The sequence below is a fragment of the Odocoileus virginianus genome, chromosome 4, assembly GCF_023699985.2.
Source record: "Odocoileus virginianus isolate 20LAN1187 ecotype Illinois chromosome 4, Ovbor_1.2, whole genome shotgun sequence".
Classification (NCBI taxonomy): Eukaryota; Metazoa; Chordata; class Mammalia; order Artiodactyla; family Cervidae; genus Odocoileus; species Odocoileus virginianus.
In genome coordinates, this window is record NC_069677.1 from 32734166 (window position 1) to 32755496 (window position 21331).

At 39.2% G+C, this 21331-nt stretch overlaps 1 protein-coding gene across 3 annotated transcripts in view; it reads right to left on the reverse strand.

The window, feature by feature from the left end:
* NAALADL2 (N-acetylated alpha-linked acidic dipeptidase like 2) overlaps window positions 1-21331 on the reverse strand; it is a 1503552-nt gene that overhangs the window by 53046 nt on the left and 1429175 nt on the right. For all 3 annotated transcript variants that reach the window (XM_070466387.1, XM_070466388.1, XM_070466386.1), the window contains one exon: window positions 19237-19435. In XM_070466387.1, coding sequence (XP_070322488.1) covers window positions 19237-19435 — 199 coding nt within the window. The remainder of the gene's footprint in view (window positions 1-19236; window positions 19436-21331) is intronic.

Below are 21331 nucleotides of genomic sequence, written 5' to 3' on the forward strand. Positions count from 1 at the left end.
AATCTCATAAATTTTGATAACTTTCTCTATTTATGTACAGTCATCCCTAGATATCCATGGGGGATTGTATCCAGAATCCCTCATAAGTACCACAAGTCACTGGAGTCCTTTATGCAAAATGCATTTATATTTGCATGATACTAGTACTCCTGCCGGGAAAATCCCATGGAAGGAGGAGCCTGCTGGGCTGCAGTCCATGGGGTCGCTAAGAGTCGGACACTACTGAGCGACTTCACTTTCACTTTTCACTGTCATGCATTGGAGAAGGAAATGCAACCCACTCCACTGTTCTTGCCTGGAGAATCCCAGGGACGGTGGAGCCTGGTGGTCTTCCGTCTATGGGGTCGCACAGAGTCAGCGACGACTGAAGCGACTTAGCAGCAGCCACAGCAGCAGTATAACCAAGGTTGGCTGACTTTATACATGTACATCACCAGATACTGAAATTAGATTGATTATACTCTTTGCTGTCAAAGATGGAGAAGCTCTATACAGTCAGCAGAAACAAGACCAGGAATCTCTGATTCCTCTGCTTTGTCTAAAACCAGCTTGAACATCTGGAAGTTCACAGTTCACATATTGCTGAAGCCTGGCTTGGAAAATTTTGAACATTACTTTACTAGTGTGTGAGATGAGTGCAATTGTGCAGTAGTTTGAGCATTCTTTGGCATTGCCTTTCTTTGAGATTGGAATGAAAACTGACCTTTTCCAGTCCTGTGGCCTCTGCTGAGTTTTCCAAATTTGCTGGCATATGGAGTGCAACACTTGCACTGCATCGTCTTTCAGGATTTGAAATAGCTCAACTGAAATCCCATCACCTTCACTAGCTTTGTTCATAGTGATGCTTTTTAAGGCCCACTTGACTTCACATTCCAGGATGTCTGGCTCTAGGTGAGTGATCACACCATCGTGATTATCTGAGTAGTGAAGATCTTTTTTGTACAGTTCTTCTGTGTATTCTTGCCACCTCTTAATATCTTCTGCTTCTGTTAGGTCTCTACCATTTCTGTCTTTTATTGAGCCCATCTTTGCATGAAATGTTCCCTTGGTATCTCTAATTTTCTTGAAGAGATCTCTATGCTATACCTGCTCCATATTTTGTGTGTATGTGTGATATAAATATTTACTTGCTATAAAAAAGTAAATGCTGTTGTTACTAATAATCTAGTTATTGACAATATGATCCCTGAGCATTTGACCTACTAAAAATATGACCTATACAGCAATCAAGTATTTTAGTTTCATTATGTAGAAAAATAAAGTGTTTAGTGTTTCAGTGGGTACAAAGAAAATAACAACCACAATCCTCTCTCTTAATTTTCCTTATTGTTATTCACTTCCTCAGTCATGTCCAAATATCTGTGACACCATGGACTGCAGCACATCAGGTTTCACTGTCCTTCACTGTCTCCCAGAGTTTGCTCAAACTCATGTCCATTGAGTTGGTGATGCCATCCAACCATCTCATCCTCTGTCACCCCCTCCTCCTCCTGCCCTCAATCTTTCCCAGCATCAGGTCTTTTACAGTGATGGCTCTTCACATCAGATAGCCAAAATTTTGGAGCTTCAGAATCAGTCCTTCCAACAAATAATCAGGGTTGATTTCCTTTAGGATTGACTGTCATAGTTTTTCTTCCAAGGAGCAAGTATCTTTTAATTTTATGGCTGTAGTCACCATCTGCAGTGATTTTGGAGCTCAAGAAAATAAAGTCTGTCACTGTTACCATTGTTTCCCCATCTGTTTGCCATGAAGTGTTGGGACCAGATGCCATGATCTTAGTTTTTTGAATGTTAAGTTTTAAGCCAACTTTTTCTCTCTCCTCTTTCACCTTCAACAAGAGGCTCTTTAGCTCCTCTTCACTTTCTGCCATTAGGGTGATATCATCTGCCTGCCTGAGATTATTGGTATTTCTGCTGGAAATCTTGATTCCAGCTTATGATTCATGCAGCCTGGCACTTCACATGATGTACTCTGCATATCAGTTATATAAGCAGGGTGACAATATACAGCCTTGACATACTCCTTTACCCATTTGGAACCAGTCCATTTTTCCATCTGGTTTTAATTGTTGCTTCTTGACCTTCATACAGGTTCTCAGGAGATGGGGTAAGGTGGTTTAGTATTCCCACCTCTTTAAGAATTTTCCACAGTTTGTTGTAATCCACATAGTCAAAGTCTTTAGCTTAGTCAGTGAAGCAGAAGTAGACTTTTTTTCTGGAATTCTCTTGCTTTTTTTATGACCCAAAGGATGTTGATCTCTGGTTCCTCTACCTTTTATTGAATCATTATTTTCCTTGAATCATATTAAATCAGCAAGAAATGTATACCTATGAATGTTAAGATATGTTGTACTTGATGATAGATAAAATATGTGATATGATTAAGGAGAGAGAAACAAATGTCAAAACATTTAACAAGTTTTCTTGAAGCATCTAGATTTTGTTATTTTTTTCCCTCATTGAAATAATTATTTCAAAAATTATTTTTTTAAAAAATCAGAATGTTATAAATACTTTCTCAACTGATATCTCCGTTATCTTAGATAGTTTGTTTTTTCTTACTTAATTGATTAAAATAATGAATGTCATGGAAATTTAAGTGACTTATAGGATTATTTGGCTAGTGGCCCTTTTAAATCTAAACCCATATCTCTAAATTCCTATTCTAGTGATTCCTCCTCTATGTTATACAATTATTTATATAGAAATACTTGTAACTATGACATTAGAAGACAGAAGTCCCTCTTTTAATTGCATCTAAGGTTTACAAAAACATGATAGATTAGTCAATATTTTGGGTCAAGATAACTTGATTTACTTAGACAATAGGGCATCTTCCCCCCACGTGCCCCCAGAACTAGGGATAAATTTGGTGCTTAACAATTGTCCTTTGACAACCATCAGGATTAGAGGATATAATTCTGCAAATGTAGAACAAATGAAACTTAAGTCTTTATGCAAATTGGACCTATTTCACACACGGCTACATTTGCACTAGAATCTAACTAAATTTATTAGTGACTTCTGAGCACACCAAGTATAATTTGGATCAAATATATTCAGTACTATCTAGCAGACAGAACAGTGCTTTTCGATAAAACAAGCCAGGTTCAAATCCCTTTTCTGCCACACATTAACCTTTCCTATGCTTCAGTTTTCTTAACCATATAAAGGGAACAAGAGACCAATCTTGCAATTTTGTTAGAAATGTTACAGATAAATATATGAAAATGTTCAGCATAGTGCCTGGTACAAAGTTAATCCTTCTCTGTGAAAAGTACTATAGTTACTACTAGTCTTAACGTTATTAAATACACCATGAAGTCACAGCTCACCCTGAGACACCCAAGGCAATGTGTCTTGACTTGTAAATACGACACCAGTAAATTTTTCTCACTTTAGATGGAATAAAACCTCAAACCTGAAAGAGATATTTTTATAAGATCCCAAAAGTTGAGCACACATGGATTTCTATTTTGAAACTAGCAGGCTGGATCTCAGACTAATTAGCCTGATAATGTAGTCACTGTCGATTGAATTTTTTTAAGCAAGTGTTTCCATGTCTAATCAAATTGCAGTGAACATTATCTGTCACAATGGCATACGCTCTTTGTTTTAATAATAACAAAATGAGTTACTGGGGGTAAAAAAAAAAAAGGCTGGCATTTCAGCATGTTAATTAGGTTCTTTTAAAATTTGGGGGTCTTTTTAAAATTTTTTTACTCCTTTCAGTAGAAACTTAAAAAATATGAAAGGGATACATAATTACCAAGCTAGTACATATATTTATTCATAAAAGAGTAAAAGGGGATGTATATAATGATCAGGTCTTCTTTATTGTGTAGATTATAAAAATGTATTCATATATAGATTCTTTTGTGCAAGTAGCTGCTATTATAAATATTTTTAAAGCATTATGGTAATTCTTAATCACTAGTTATTTTTCTCATAGTCTAAAAAAATCAGAGGCATTGCTGATAGAATTAATGACAAGAGAAACAATAGTGGGATTTTAGCTCCATTCATACCACCCACACCTTGCTGAAAGAAAAAGTACAACTGGAACAAAGTGGTTATTATCCCAATCAAACATTGAACATGAGGTTCTGTTAGTACTTATATAACTAACTCTAATTAAAACACCATGAAAACTGTGTAATGAGATCACTGTTATCCGGAAATATTTGAGGGCGAATGAGGTTGGGTCTTGGTGTCTTAAAATCCCTAAAATCAAATGTATGTCTGGAGCATGTAGCTGAAAACCTGATCATAGAGTCCCTGAAAAACTGTGTTTTAATAGTTTTTTTTACTGTCATTGATTGCCCAAGTGTAAGCCAACTCTATCTTTCAAAAGCAAAGTTTTGGGAGATAATGTGTTTGAAAAGTACTTTTAATGGATTGCTTTCTCTGTTTATTCTTGTCTCAGGACAGAAGCATCTTGATATTTACATTGCTATTTTCCTGCTTTAAAGGATGCTAACAAAAATTATCTTGGCATGGATTGACTTGAAACTGTCCTCTGAACTTTCCCCAAGACCATTCTGGCTAGCTTGGAAAGGATTTCTTATTATGAAGCTGCTTTCAGAAGGACACAAAGCCAGAGACCTACACACATGCACAGCTGTCATTCAGATTTCAAATGGGTGTGTTCCCAAAACTCCTGATTAAAACCATTGTTTGGAACACAGAAGCATCTTCTTAAAGCATTATTATAAAGGTAGTTGCTTAGAGAGCTCCTAAGAGACTATATAGGGGTTTCCCTGGTGCCTCAGTGATAAAGAATCCACCTGCCAATGCAGGAGACACACTTTCAATCCCTGATCTGAGAAGATCCCCTGGAGAAGGAAATGGCAACCCACTCCAGTATTCTTGACTGGAAAAACCCCATGGACAGAGGAGCCTCGTGGGCTATAATCCAGGGGGTTGCAAAGAGTTGGACATTGCTTAGCAACTGAACAGCAACAGATTACTTCACCAGGGTGTAGCTGAAATACCCTGTATTTAGAAAGAACAATAGGACAATACTGCAGCAAACCAATAGTTTTGCTTTAAAGGTAATAATTAGCCTTTAATTTATTTTGAATGGTGGTACTTGAGGATATTCACTTTCCTAGAATCCTATTTCTGTTTGGCAGCCAGCATTAAACACTGGCTCCTGTTGGCTTCCTTCTCAGTTCCCCATACCTTCCAATCAAAACCAGTGCAATACAAATGCAGTGGGTGGATCTCTGCTTCTCCTCACCAGAGCAACACCAAATTTTCTATCCTTTGGTAAAATAACCTGATAATACCACCTGATCCCTGTAAATAGTGCAGGCAAGTGTGTGTGTGTGTGTGTGTGTGTGTGTGTGTGTGTGTGTGTATAACACATAATGGGGAGGGAGAGAGGGAAACCTTTAGTAACCTTACTACTTAAGTGCTGTCTCTTTAAATGTGTAAAGAGACTAAACATGGAATTTTATGCAGATGATTTATCCAGTGTATGAATTGGGATAATGGAATATAAGGTCACACTGATAAATTTTGCACTCATATATTGGAATTGCCAATTAATAGAAAATGTTTGCCAATCATTTTTTTTTTTTTGCTGGGAGCAATGTTCAGTCAGTTCAGTCACTCAGTGGTGTTCAACTCTTTGTGACCCCAGGGACTGCAGCACGCCAGGCCTCCCTGTCCATCACCAACTCCCGGAGTTTACTCAAACCCATGTCCATTGAGTTAGTGATGCCATCCAACCATCTCATCCTCTGTTGTCCCCTTCTCTTCCCACCTTCAATCTTTCCCAGCATCAGGGTCTTTTCAAATGAGTCAGTTGTTCATGTCAGGTGGCCAAAGTATTGGAGTTTCAGCTTCAGCATCAGTCCTTCCCATGAATATTCAGGACTGATTTCCTTTAGGATGGACTGGTTGGATCTCCTTGCAGTCCAAAGGACTCTCAAGAGTCTTCTCCAACACCAAGTTCAAAAGCATCAACTCTTCGGTGCTGAACTTTGTTTATAGTCCAACTCTCACATCCATACATGATTACTGGAAAAACCATAGCTTTGGCTATACAGACATTTTATGGCAAAGTGATGTCTCTGCTTTCTAATACTCTGCCTAGGTTTGTCCTACCTTTTTTCCAAGGAGCAAGCGTCTTTTAATTTCATGGCTGCAGTCACCCTCCACTGATTTTGGAGCCCCCCAAAATAAAATCAGTCAATGTTTCCACTTTTCCCCCTCTATTTGCCCCTCTATTTGAAGTGATGGGACCAGATGCCATGAACTTAGTTTTTTGAATGTTGAGTTTTAAGTCAGCTTTGTACTCTCCTCTTTCACATTCATCAAGAGGTTCTACTGTTCCTCTTATCTTTCTGTGATTATGGTGGTATCATCTGCATATTTAAGGTTATTGATATTTCTCCTGGCAATCTTGATTCCAGCTTGTGCATCATCCAGCCCTGCATTCCTCATGATGTACTCTGCATAGAAGTTAAATAAGCAAGGTAACAATATACAGCCTTGACATGCTGCTATCCAAATTTTGAACCAGTCTGTCGTTCCACATGTGGTTCTAACTGTTGCTTCTTGACCTGCATACAGGTTTCTCAGGAGACAGGTAAAGTGGTCTGGTATTCTCAGCTCTTGAAGAATTTTCCAGTTTGTTGTGATCCACACAGTCAAAGGCTTTAGCATAGTCAGTGAAGAAGATGTTGATTTTTTTTTTTTTTAATCCCCTTGCTTTTTCTCTGATCCAATGGATGTTGGCAATTTGATCTCTGGTTCTTCTGCCTTTTCTAAACCCAGCCTGTACATCTGAAAGCTCTGGGTTCACATATTACTGAAGCCTAACCTGAAGGATTCAGAGCATTAACTTGCTAACATATGAAATGAGCACATTTGTGTGGTACTTTGGACATTCATTGGTATTGCCCTTCTTTGAGATTGGAATGAAAACTGTCCTTTTCCAGTCCTGTGGCCACTGCTGAGTTTTCCAAATTTGTGGGCATATTGAGTGTAGCACTTCCACAGCATCATCTTTTAGAATTTGAAATAGCTCAACTGGAATTCCATCACCACTACTAGCTTTGCTCATAGTGATGCTTCCTAAGGCCTATCTGACTTCACATTCCAGGATGTCAGGCTCTAGCTGAGTCATCACACCATTGTGATTATCTGAGTCATGAAGATCTTTTCTGTATAGTTCTGTGTATTCTTGCCACCTCTTCTTAATCTCTTCTGCTTGTTAGGTCCACACTGGTTCTGTTCTTTTTTTGTGCCCACCTTTGCATGAAATGTTCCCTTAGCAGCTCTAATTTTCTTAAAGTGACCTCTAGTCTTTTGCATTCTATTGTTTTCTTCTATTTCTTTGCATTGTTCACTTAAGAAGCCTTTGTCATCTCTCCTTACCATTCTTTGGAATTCTGCATTCAATTGATTATGTAGTTCTTTCTCTCCTCTGCCTTTCACTCCTCTTCTTTTCTTGGCTATCCGTAAGGCCTCCTAGATAACCACTTTGTTTTCTTGCATTTCTTTTTCTTGGGTAGGATTTTAGTCACTGCTTCCTATACAGTGGTCTGCACCTCTATCCATAGTTCTTCAGGCACTCTCTACCAGATATAGTCCCTTGAATCAATTTGTCACTTCCATTGTATAATCATGTGTGATTTGATTCAGGTCATACCTGATAGCCTAGTGGTTTTCCCTACTTTGTTCAATTTGAGCCTGAATTTTGCAATAAGGAGCAGATGATGTGAGTCAGCTCCAAGCCTTGTTTTTGCTGACTATAGAGAGCTTCTTCATTCTTAGCTGCAAAGCATGTAATCAATCTGATTCTGATATTGACCATCTGGTGACATCCATGTGTAGAGTCTTCTCTTGTGTTCTTGGAAGAATATGATTGCTATGACCAGTGCACTCTCTTGGAAAAAATCTGCTAGCCTTTGCCCTGCTTCATTTTGAACTCCAAGGTCAAAATTTCCTGTTACTTCAGGTATCTCTTGACTCCCTTCTTTTGTATTTCAATCCACTATAATGAAGTAGACATATTTATTTTGGTGTTAATTCTAGGAGGTCTTGTAAGTCTTTATGGAACCATTCAACTTCAGCTTCTTTGGCATTAGTGGTTGGGGCATAGACTTGGATTACTGTGATATTGAATGGTTTGCCTTCAAAATGAACAGAGATCATTCTGTCATTTTTCAGATTGCACCCAAGTACTTTATTTCAGACTCTTTTGTTGACCACGAGGGCTACTCCATTTTTTCTAAGGGATTCTTTCCCACTGTAGTGGATATAATGGTGTTCCGAATTAAATTCACCCATTCCTGCCCATTTTAGTTTACTGATTCCTAAAATATCACTCTTTCTATCTCCTGTTTGATCACATCCAATTTACCTTGATTCATGGACTTAACATTCCAGGTTCCTATACAATACTGTTCTTTACAGTATCAAATTATACTTTCACCACCAGACATATCCATAACTGGGCATCCTTTCTGCTTTGGTTCAGCCTCTTCATTCTTTCTGAAGCTATTTCTCTGCTCTTCTTCTGTAGCATATTAGACCCCTACTGACCTGGGGGGTTCTTCTTTCAGTGTCATATCTTTTTTCCTCTTCATACTGTACATGGGGTTCTCAAGGCAAGGATACTGATTTGGTTTGTCATTCCCTTCTCCAGTGGACTACATTTTACCAGGCCCTAACTAGCATGGGAAATAGATGGGGAAACAGTGGAAACAGTGTCAGACTTTATTTTGGGGGGCTCCAAAATCAATGCAGATGGTGATTGCAGCCTTGAAATTAGAAGATGCTTACTCCTTGGAAGGAAAGTTATGACCAACCTAGATAGCATATTAAAAAGCAGAGACATTACTTTGCCAACAAAAGTCCATCTAGTTAAGGCTATGGTTTTTCCAGTGGTCATGGATGGATGTGAGAGTTGGACTGTGAAGAAAGCTGAGCATTGAAGAATTGATGGTTTTGAACTGTGGTGTTGGAGAAGACTCTTGAGAGTCCCTTGGACTGCAAGGAGATCCAACCAGTCCATCCTAAAGGAGATCAGTCCTGGGTATTCATTGGAAGGACTGATGCTGAAGCTGAAACTCCCAATACTTTTGCCACCTCATGGGAAGAGTTGACTCATTGGAAAAGACCCTGATGCTGGGAGGGATTGGGGGCAGGAGGAGAAGGGGATGACAGAGCATGAGATGACTGGATGGTGTCAACGACTTGATGGACATGTGTTTGAGCAAACTCTGGGAGTTGGTGATGGATAGGGAGGCCTGACATGCTGCGATTCATGGAGTTGCAAAGAGTCAGACACAACTGAAGCTGAACTGAACTAGCAGGGACATGCCCTTCAGCCACTCCACATAGCTGAATGACATGCCTGGCGCCCTGGTTGTCCCACTACTGATCCTTGTTGACCAGCTGTTGGAGGTTGCTCAGCACCATGGGGGCTGAGGCAGTAGCCCTGCCTTTAGTTTTTGTCAATTTGATTGCTGTGCATATAGGCATGTTCCTTCTTGTATTTATCCTGCCTGGGACTCTCTGCTTCCTGGATTTAGCTGACTATTTCCTATCCCATGCTGGGGGACTTTTGCTTATAATCTCTTCAAATATTTTCTCAGGTCCTTTCTCCTTTGGGGACCCCACCCCCATAATGCAAAGTTTGTGAGATTTAACCCCTCTGCCTCTGCAGGAGATCCTCCAGTACTAGCAGGTAGGTCTGGCCCATGCTCTTATGAGGCTATTTCTTTTTCCCTGGATCCTTATGTGCATGAGACTTTGTGTGGACTCTCCAAAAGTGGAATTTCTGTTTCCCCCAGTCCTGTGGAATTCCTGTGATCAAATACCACTGGTCTTCAAAACCAAATTCTCTGGATGCTCCTTTTCCCGTTGCCAGAACCCTAAGCCACGGAACCTGACATGGAGTTCAGAACTTTCACTCCTGTGGGAGAACTTCTGTGGTCTAATTATTTTCCAGTTTGTTCATCACACACCTGGTGAGTATGAGATTTGATTTTATTGTAGTTTTCCTCTCCTACCGACTTGTTATGGCTGCTTGCCTTTGGATATAGCATATCTTTTTCAGTAGGTTCCAACCTTTATTTTCTTGATGGTTGTTCAGCAGTTAGTGATTCTCCTGTTTTCATAAAAATGAAGTGAGCTCTTGTCTTTCTCCTCCATCACCTTGTTTCCATCTCCAGTAGAGTTATTCTAAATCATGTAAGAAGCTGAGAAAAATCCCTTGGTGGTTGTGGCAGGCAAAAGTTAAATATCAGGAAATTCTCCAGAATCTTCTCTATCAAAAAACCCTAATCTCCAGACAAAAAACTTTGCCAGGGTGCAAGATTTTGTCAAAGGGTAATTACTGTGATATTACTGCAACTTGGGGAAGGGAATTTCACCCCTCTCGAGCCTTCCTGTTTCATTATAGGATTAGCAATTCCACTCTTATGTCTTTACCCAAGAGATAATCTGAAGTTTTATGGCAAAGGAAGAAAGGCAATTGAATGGGAAAGAATAGTTTTTTTTCTACAAATAGTGCTGGCACAAGATATCCACATGCAAAAGTAATGAATCTAGACAGCGATCTTATACCTTTCACAAAAATTAATTGGAAATGGATCAGTGACCTAAATATAAAACACCAACTATAAAATACCTAGAAGACAACATAGCATCAAAACATGTACATTATCTAGGGTGAAACAGATCACCAGCCCAGGTTGGATGCATGAGACAAGTACTTTGGCCTGGTGCACTGGGAAGAACCAGAGGGATCAGGCGGAGAGGGAGGTGGGAGGGGGGATAGGGATGGGGAACACATGTAAATCCATGGCTGATTCATGTCAATGTATGACAAAACCCACTACAATATTGTAAAGTAATTAGCCTCCAACTAATTAAAAAAAAAAAAAAAAAGACAACATAGGAGAAAAATCTAGGTGTGACTGGATTTGATGGTGGGCTGTTAGATATAATACCAAAAAAGAATAATCAATAAAAAAATTGATGTTAGATTTCATTAAAAATTTAAAACTTCTGCTCTGCAACCATCACTCTTAAAAAAAAAAATTTGCAGTATTCATACCTGATAAAGTTTTGGCATCTAAAATATAAAAAGAAATCTTAAAAACTCAACAGTAAGGAAACATATAACTCAAAAGATAGGGAAAAGATATGAACAAACACCTCACCAAAGAAGGTATACAGATAAAAAGTAAATATATAAAATGATGCTCAACATCATATGTCATTAGAGAATTTCAGTTGAAAACAATGAGATAACATTACCCATCTCCTAAAATGAATGAACTTCACAATACTGACAACAGCAAATACTAAAAAGGAAGTGGAGCAACCAAAAGTCTTCCTTATTGCTAGTGGGAATGCAACATGGTACTGCCAGTTTGGAAGGCAGTTTGGCAGTTTCTTGCAAAACTATACAAAGGCTTATCATATGATCCAGCAGTTGTGCTTCTTGGTATTTACCCAAATGAGTTGAAAATGTACATCTGCACAAGAACCTGCCCACAGATGTACATTACAACTTAGTTCATAATTGTGAAAATTAGAAAGCAACTAAAATGTCCACCAATTGGTGTATGGATTAACAAACTAGTACATCTGTGCAATGGAATATTGTTCAGTGATAAGGAGAAATTAATATGGAAGAAAAAATTCATATTGCTTAATTGTGAGGGCTAAATGAGAAGGTTACATGCTGTATGATTCAAACTATATGACTTGGAGACAGTAAAAAGATCAGTGATTGCCAGAGGTGGAGGGAAGGATAGGTGGAACATAGATTTTTTTAGAGAAAAGAAACTATACTGTATGATACTGAAATGATACTGAAATGGTGACTGTGTGCCATTAGACATTTGTGAAAATCCATAGACTGTAAAGAACAAACAAAAATGAATCCTAATATAAACTGTGAACTTTAGTTAATAATACATCAACATTGGTTCATCAACTGTAACACATGTACTACACTGCTCTAAGATGTTAATAACAGGGAGCTGTGTATTGGGAGCTGAGGGAGCTGTTTGTGACTATGAAGGATTGTATGAGAACTCTGACCTTTCTGCCCAATTTTCCTCTAAACCTAAAACCACTCTATTTTTTACAAATATATATTTTATTGGAGAATGTATAGATCGCTGGATTGTACTGCTTAGTCCACCTTCGCTGAGAACTACAGGGAGCTAAAAGGAATCCAACAACAAAACACAGATGCCACAATATATCATCTGCAGATATGCCACTTCCCTGGAGCAGGAAAGCAGTCCATATTAGAACTATAATTAGAACTATAAAAAAGAAGGAGGGAGAGAGAAGATTTAGAAGTTTTAAGAAAATACATAATCTCCTCCTTACTCATGGGCAGCAAGTTAGATCTTGAATTGCTGAATTTTAATAGTGGTAATATTTCTGCAATATTTTGTAGTTTTCAACACACTGTCACTTAGGTGGTCCCTGATCATATGCATCATTGTGTCTGCTCCTCACTGCTGACCAATCTCAGTACCTCTGGAGCTCTTAGCACCTTTTCATTACACCACTACAGTCTATCATTGTGCTCTTTCTTATACCTCTTCCTCAGGATTGGTGGGATTCCCCTTGACTGTAGCGTTTGGGAGGGTTAATGCAGTGAATGTGCATTAAATCAGATTTTTAGAGGAAAAGGAGTTTGGAAGTTACTTTTCTTAACAGATTTCCATACAGTTACATGGAGAGCAAAGATACTGAGTGCCTTAACTAACTGGCTGGAGAAATGGGCAGAGAGGAGACTCTTTCTACTACTCAACCCTGGTTCATCTGCCTAGCTCCATGTGAACCCTAAAATAAAATTTCCACAGCCACTGGTTGGTTAAATTTTCCATTTTTCCTTAAAACCATCTCCCAAATTGGATTTGCTTTTCATTCCTAACAACAACATGCCAAATCATATTCTCACCATTTCATGTGTTTCTTAAATCCACAGTTTCCCTAACTTCCCAGCCCCAGGGCACCCTATTTGGAAGACCATATAAGTTAACACAGGTTTGTTAATAGTGTCTTTTGTGTAAAAAAATAAAGCCCAAAGCTCTCAGTAGAGCATGCATGGAACTCTATCACTTGGTTCCTTCCTACCTTTCCATAATCATGAACTCAATAACAATTCAGAAGACTCCACTTTCTGTGCTTCACTCCCCAGCACACTACACACAACTTCTCCTTGTGTCTCTCTATTCACTCTATCCTTCCCTTTGTTAGTTAGTTTGGACTGCTATAACAGAACACTATATGCTGAGTGATTTATAAACACCACAAATATTATTTCCCACAGTTCTGGAGGCTGAGAAGTCCAAGATCAAGGTGCCAGCAGATTCCATGTCTGGTTAGAGGTTGCTTGGTGAACTATACATGACTCTGTCTTCACGTAGCAGTATGGGTGAAGGAGGGTTCTTTTGTAAGGGTGCTAATCCCACTTATGAGAGTCCTCACGTGGCTCAGGGGTTAAAGCGTCTGCCTGCAATGCGGGAGATCCGGGTTTGATCCCTGCATCAGGAAGATCCCCTGGAGAAGGAAATGGCAACCCACTCCAGTATTCTTGCCTGGAGAATCCCATGGATGGAGGAGAATGGTAGGCTACAGTCCATGGGTCTGTGCATGAACACAATTGAGCAACTTTACTTTCACTTTCACTTTTCAAGACCTAATTATCTCCTAAAGGCCCCATCTCCAAATGTTATCATTAGGTCTCAACACACAAATTTTGGGAGGACACAAACATTCAGTCTATAGCACTCCCAAATTTATCGGGTATCCAACCACTCCCTGAAGACCAGATAAATTTTTCCCATCTGTAAATTTTCTGACTGCCAGAAGGTAATTTCTCTCTTCTGTGAATCCCAACAGCACACCTTACCTGTAGCATTCATTGAGTACTTTGCATAAGTATTCAGGAAATTTATTATGATTTATATATTTTACCTCTTGAATTAAACTCCTTGAAGGTAGAGATCTTATATTGCCAGTTTCCTCCTCTAGTTACTGTGGGAAGCTAGTGGAGCTCCTAGAGGTGTAAGGAACTCCAGTAGCACAGACAGACTTTGGGAACTCAGTCTACAACAATCCTGAAGAACCTCTGAGAGGATGAGGCAGGAAAAGCTGGACATTGTTCTGAGGCCTCAGAAATCAGGAAGCACACATTAGAGTATCACTGCTCTCAAGTGTTCATGCAACTGAGAGGCAAAGAGTAGATTCAAGAGCCTCCCCACTTGTGCTCATGGTGACCTGATGGCCCAGTGACAGCTTCTGCTCCTGCTATCTGGGAACAAGATACAGAATGAGTTGTGGAGGCTCCATGCATCCCAGGGGAGCCCAGTCCACCCTGATGAACTTTAGGAAATCATGAGACACATTGAGGCATATAGGACCTTAGTTTCCCAACCAGGAGTTGAACCTGCACCCCTGCAGTGGGAGTGAGGAGTCTTAGCCACTGGACCTCCAGGGAAGTCCCTCTAATGGTAGATTTAAAAAGAATATCGTTCCAGTGATGGAGTTGGCTGGGAGGCAACAGCAGTAATCTAGGACAGAGACCATCAAGATAAGAAGTAAGACAGAGATGGCAGGATGAGAGAAAAGGGACACACCAGGGAGATACTTAAGACATAAAACAGAAAAAGAGACTCAGATGTATAGAACAGACTTGTGGACTCTGGGAGAAGGCGAGGGTGGGATGTTTCAAGAGAACAGCATCGAAACATGTATATTATCTAGCGTGAAACAGATCACCAGCCCAGGTTGGGTGCATGAGACAAGTGCTCGGGCCTGGTGCACTGGGAAGACCCAGAGGGATCGGGTGGAGAGGGAGGTGGGAGGGGGGACCGGGATGGGGAATACATGTAAATCCATGGCTAATTCATTTTAATGTATGACAAAAACCACTGCAATGATGTAAAGTAATTAGCCTCCAACTAATAAAAATAAATGGAAAAAAAAATTAAAAAAAAAAAAAGACATGAACTGCCAGACACTGGCATCCAGGAGTTTCAGTGGCATCACATGTTGCATGGACATGAGCTTGGACTGACTACCATAATCAGGGATGTCAATTGTCCACTTGAACATAGACTTCCTGATAACCCAAAGTCCTGATGTGTAGTGCTTGGTAATTTGAAGCTACAAAGGGCTTGACAATCAGCTGGCAAAATTCCTGATGTTTTTAATGTTTCTTGTGTGGGCCAGAACAAGAGAGCTCTGGCACATCACTGACTTGAATTCAGTGTCAAGCAATCCAGTTTTCAGTTCACTTAAATTTTATTCCTTTTATCCTTCCTTCTTTGAATCCATTGACTATCTGTTTTTTTGCCATTTCTTCTAAGAATGACTCTGAAAGCCATTCCTAGGATTTTAAGGACCTGGAGAAGAGAAGACACTGGATGTACACTGGACATATATTACACTGGGCACTGGACAATGTACACTGGGTGTACACTGCTCATCATACTGCACTGTGTACACTGGACATACACTGGAGTATATAGCACTGTACACTGGTATACATTGAAGTGTACACTGGACATGTGGTGGGCTGTACACTGGAATCCCAGGGGCAAAGGAGCCTGGTGGGCTGCCGTCTATGGGGTCGCACAGAGTCGTACACGACTGAAGTGACTTAGCAGCAGCAGCAGCAGCTTACCTGTCTCCTGAGAATCCTGTATATGGGTCAGGAAGCAACAGTTAGAACAACTGATTGGTTCAAAATTGAGAAAGGAGTATGGCAAGGCTGTTTATTGTCACCCTGTTTATTGAACTTATGGGAGCACATCATGGGAAATGCCAGGCTGGAAGAGTCACAATTTGGAATCAAGATTGCTGGGAGAAATATCAACAACCTCAGATATGCCAGTTTAATGGAAAAAAACAAAGGGGAACTAGGAGCCCCTTGATGAGGCTGAAAGATGAGTGAAAACATTGGCTTTAAACTCAGTACTAAAAAAAAACCAAACAAAACAAAAACAAAAATCTAAGACCATGGCATCCAGCCCCATCACTTCATGGCAAATAGAAAGGGGAAAGGTGGAAGCAGTGACATATTTCCTCTTTTAGGCTCTAAAATCACTGTAGAAGTAACTGCAGCCACGGAATTAAAAGATGCCTGCTCCTTGGAAGAAAAGTTATGACAAACCTAGACAGCATATTAAAAAGAAAAAAAAGATCACATAGCCAAGGCCATGGTCTTTCCAGTAGACATGTACAGATGTGAGAGTTGGACCATAAAAAGGCTGAGCACTGAAGAATTGATGCTGCTGAACTCTGGTGCTGGAGAAGATTCTTGAGAGTCCCTTGGACTGCAAGGTGACCAAACCAGTCAATCCTAAAGGAAATCAACCCCGAATATTCATTGGAATGATTGATGCTAAAGCTGAAGCTCCAATACTTTGGCCACCTGATGTGAAGAGCTGACTCATTGGAAAAGACCCTGATGCTTGGAAAGTTTGAAGGCAGAAAGATAACTGGTGATAGAGGATGAGATGGTTGGACGGCATCACCAATTCAATGGATGTCAATTTAGGCAAACTCTGGGAGATGGTGAAGGACAGGGAGGCCTGGTATGCTGCAGTCCGTGCGTGAAGTTGCAGAGAGTGACACAACTTGCAGTGACTGAACAACAACAATAACTCAAAACCAAAAGCCCCAAAAGTGAACTTGGTACAAATGTATGTTTTTATACTCATAACTAATGTTTTTCAAGGAGAAAATTTGGGGATAAACATTTGTAAAGAAGTTATCATAATAGAGTTCAGGGAACATTTCAAAACAAAACAAAACAAAACAAAAATCCTCCCAAGAAACATGAGTCAAGGATCAGAGGGCTTCACAGGTAAGTCCTGCCAAACAGTTAGAGGAGATTTAGCACCTATCCTTCTGAAGCTAACACATATTTTTTTTCTGAAGTATTTCAAAATATTGCAGAGGAAGGAACACTTTCAAACACATTCTGTGAGGCCACCACCACTCTGATGCCAAAACCAAAGACGCCACAGAAAAGCACAGGTTAATATCACTGATGAATATAGATGTAAAAATCCTCAACAAAATACTAGCAAACTGAATCTAACAATATGTTAAAATTATTACACTTCATCATCAAGTGGGATCGCAAGTCTGCAAGGCTTTTTCAATTTATCCACAAATTGAAACTACAATGAGATCTGCAGGTCAAAACTACAATGAGATATCACCTCACACGGGTTAGAATGGCCATCATCAAAACAGCTACAAACAGTCAATGCTGGAGAAGATGTGGAGAAAAGGGAACCCTCCTGCACTCTTGGTGGGAATGAAAATTGGTTCAGACACTATACAGAACCATATTCAGATCCAGTGTATGATACAGCAGTCCCACTCCTGAACATATATATCTGGAGGAAACCATGATTTGAACAGATACACACACCCCATGTTCATTGCAGTGTTGTTTACCATAGCCAAGACATGGAAGCCACCTAAATGTCCACTGACAGAGCAATAGAAAAAGAAGATGTGGTACATATGTACAATGGAATATTTCTCAGCCATTAAAAAGACTGAAATAATGCCATTTGTAGCAACATGGATGTACCTGGAGATTATCATACTCACTTAAATGTCAGACAAAGACATATATCTATGATGTCACTTAAATGTGGAATCTAAAAAAAATAATACAAACTGACTTATTTACTAAACAAAGTGTATAACCTAGGTCATGGTGCTCAATACTCTCTAACAACCTAAGTATGAACGAGTTTGGAAAAGATGTAACTGAAATATGATTGAATCAATTTGATGTACACCTGAAACAAACACTTTGCTAATCAACTATTCTCCAACATAAAGTAAAATTAAAAAAACATTTTATTAGTAAAGTGAGAGACAGGATATTCTCTGAAATCTGCTTTAGTATTTTGGCAAGTCATTTAGCATTCTTGAGCCCAGTTTCCTCATCTGTAAAATGGAGACCCTAAGAATATCTGATCCATTGACCCTCTAGCCAGGATTAAATTAATTAATGCATGGAATGGGTTTAACATAGTATCTAAGACATATTAAGTAGTCAATGATTGTTACCAATTAAAAAAAATTAAAATGTTTTATTTTTGGAAACTCTACTTGCCCTCTTTGTTTCATTTCTACTATTTCTAAGAACCAGAAAAACAAGTATGTGCTTGTGTGATCCTCTAAGAAATTAAATTGAATATGAAATGTTTTATTAAAGTATTTGTTAAAATTGTGAAAGTATTTTCAGAAATCACTCTGTTGTGGTGATTTAGCCAAATATGTCTCATAACCTGGTTTTAGCAGCATTCCTATAAATTCCTCTCCCCCTGAAAATTTTGCTACTGTTGTTCAGTCACTAAGTCATGTCCAACTCTTTGCAACCCCATGGACTGTAGCACGCCAAGCTCCTTTGTCCTCCACTATCTCTGGGACTTTGCACAAATTCATGTCTATTGAGTTGGTTATTAAACATATTTAATTCCCTCTTAAAATGTAAATAGTTTCTAGAATTAAACACAAAGCTGTAAACATGGACTTACTAGGATAAAAACATAGGCTTATCTCCTGATTCAGTACTTCTCCCAATGCAACCTACAATACATTTAGTTTTTCAGTAGCTGTATCTCATTTGATTCAAATTGAATTTAATGTAAAAATTCTTAGTCATTTTCTAGATGATACCGCTAACTAGTATCATGTGCTATACTCTTGTTAAGTCACTTCAATCATGTCCGACTCTTTGCAACCCCATGGACTATAAGGCTCCTCTGTCCATGGAATTCTCCAGGTAAGAATACTGGAGTGTGTTGCCATTCTCTCTCCAGCGAATCTTCCCAACCTAGGGATCAAACCCTTGTCTCTTATGTCTCCTGCATTGGCAGGCAGGTTCTTTATCACTAGCATCATCTGGGAAGCCCAACTAGTAGTATCATAGATATAGATAATATCAATATCTACAAATACTATCAATATCTACAGATATAAAGAAAACTAAAGTTTTCTTTATTCACCGTGTATGCAGTTGAACTTTGCTTTGAGTGGAGGAGAATGAGCCTCAAATTATAGATAAAATGACTACTTCACATTAAAAACAAACAAACACAAAAAAACAGTCTTATGTTCACAGAAGGTACATGTCATATTCTGAAAGTTAAACACAAATATTTCATTAAGAGGCATGAAAATACCAAATTTGAGCAAACTTCCTACCTGTAAAACCCTGGGGGCGCATGCTGCACTAGGAAGCTCTTCTCCATGTCCTGGAGAAGGTCATTCAACATCCGCACTCGGATGGGAGCTCTTTCCTTGGGGTCATTAGCAGGACGCATCTCATCTGACTGAAAGAGTTCAGCACTCTCCCGCAGGCGTGAGGCCAGGGCTAGCAGTTGAGGGGTGTTGGCTTGAACACCTGGTAAAGATAAGTAGGCCAGTCATAGATCAGAGCATCTCAAAGGCACAATATAAACATTTTATAATCATGATGTCAAAAGGAAGATTGGCCATCAATTCAACTTTTAAAATCTTTCCACCAAAAATATTCTAGTACATTCTACTAAGAGTATTAAATTTATTACTACTGTGTGTTAGTCACTCAGTCATGTCTGCCTCTTTGGGAAACCCATGAACTGTAGCCCACCAGGCTTCTCTGCCCACAGGATTCTCCAGGCAAGAGTACTGGAGTGGGTTGCCATTTCCCTCTCCTGGGAATTTTTCCAACCTAGGGATCAAACCCAGGTCTCCTGCATTGTGAGCAGACTCTTTACCATCTGAGCCACCAAGGAAACCCACTGCTGATAATAATACCACCAGTAAATAGAAACTGATTGTTGAAAGAATGCAACCTTCTCGACACTGTCAAGCCATTTGACACAAGACACTTCACACAATTATCTCACTTAATATTCACCAAAGCTTGTATTGGCATGTTCATTCCATAGAAGCTGAGAGTTAAGGTAAGCAAACTGCCATAGATCATCAAGCCAGTAAGTGACAGGTAAGAATTAGAAGCCTGATCTTTCTGACTCAAAAATTCATGCTCTTAATGGAATATCCTGTGTTTCAAGGGGAAAAAACAATTGTAAAAGGAATTATCTTCTCTTCTGAGAATAGGAAATATGTTACCCTACATTGTTGTGTGTCTACTGGGGTCTTTTTGCTATACTAGAGCATTCCTGTAATTTGAAGCTGAAATACACCTTTGATCTGAAAATACACTAAAATCTATCCTATGTCATGTTTGTATTGTTTTCCTTTTGAGATAATTTTTGCTTGTTTGTTTTTCTATCTGTTTGTGTAACTTACTGGAAGTCATTCTGATATGAATCATGGTAGCAAAAGGATCAAAGGATGTTCCTTTGACTAAGGGAAAGGCATATAGTAATTATGCTACCAAATCCTAGAATCAGACCACTTGAGTTCAAATCCCTGCTCTACCACATGGTATAATAGCTTTGTGATGCTGGGTTATTTTGCCTCAATGTCCTCATGGGAAATGAGCATATAGTAGTACTTGCTTTATAGATTTTTTTAATGAGAGTTAAATAATTAATACTTGTAAAGTGCTCCCCAACAGGTAAGCAGTTCCTAGCTGGTGCTTACACTTCTTTAAAAAGCATTCTCTTATCATGCCATGGGGGGCCTTCCATCATCTTCCAGATAGCCCCACCATTAGAGGCAGTCTTTGACACCATTGACTATTGCCTCACCGCTTCTCAGCCTAACTACAGCTGACTCCAACATGGTAAGCACTGCACTACAGAGGGTTACAAGTCATCGTACTGAAATGAACCTGGTAAATCTCAACTGACCATCCGGACAGCATGGCATTAAGATAAGTAGGTGGAAGACTGAAAGAGACCTCATGGAATCTTTGCCTGGGAAAGCCTCTGCAGAAGGAAAGGCCACAAAGGGACTCTTTCTCCAAGTGAAGTCTAAGGTAAGGGTCACCAGCTTCCAAAGAACCTGGGTTTTGTGAAAATGCAGATTCCTAGACCTTCTGAATTTCTCTAGGGCCCAGGAATCACAATTTCAGCATGCCACTCAGACTATTCCTTATATCTTAATGTTTAAGAAGCACTGTAGAGAGGTTATGTGCTAAGAAAATGAAAAGTAGATTAGAATCATAACTGTAGTATAAAATATGTCTGTCACAGAATTATTAATACCAACCTTTAACATAGTGATCTTTATTTCCTCTCACCTTCATTTGATGTGAATAATTTTATATGTCAATTTCATTATAACCCAGCATAGTTCTGACACTCAGTAATTGTTTACTGACTAAATAAAGTAGACTCAATATTTT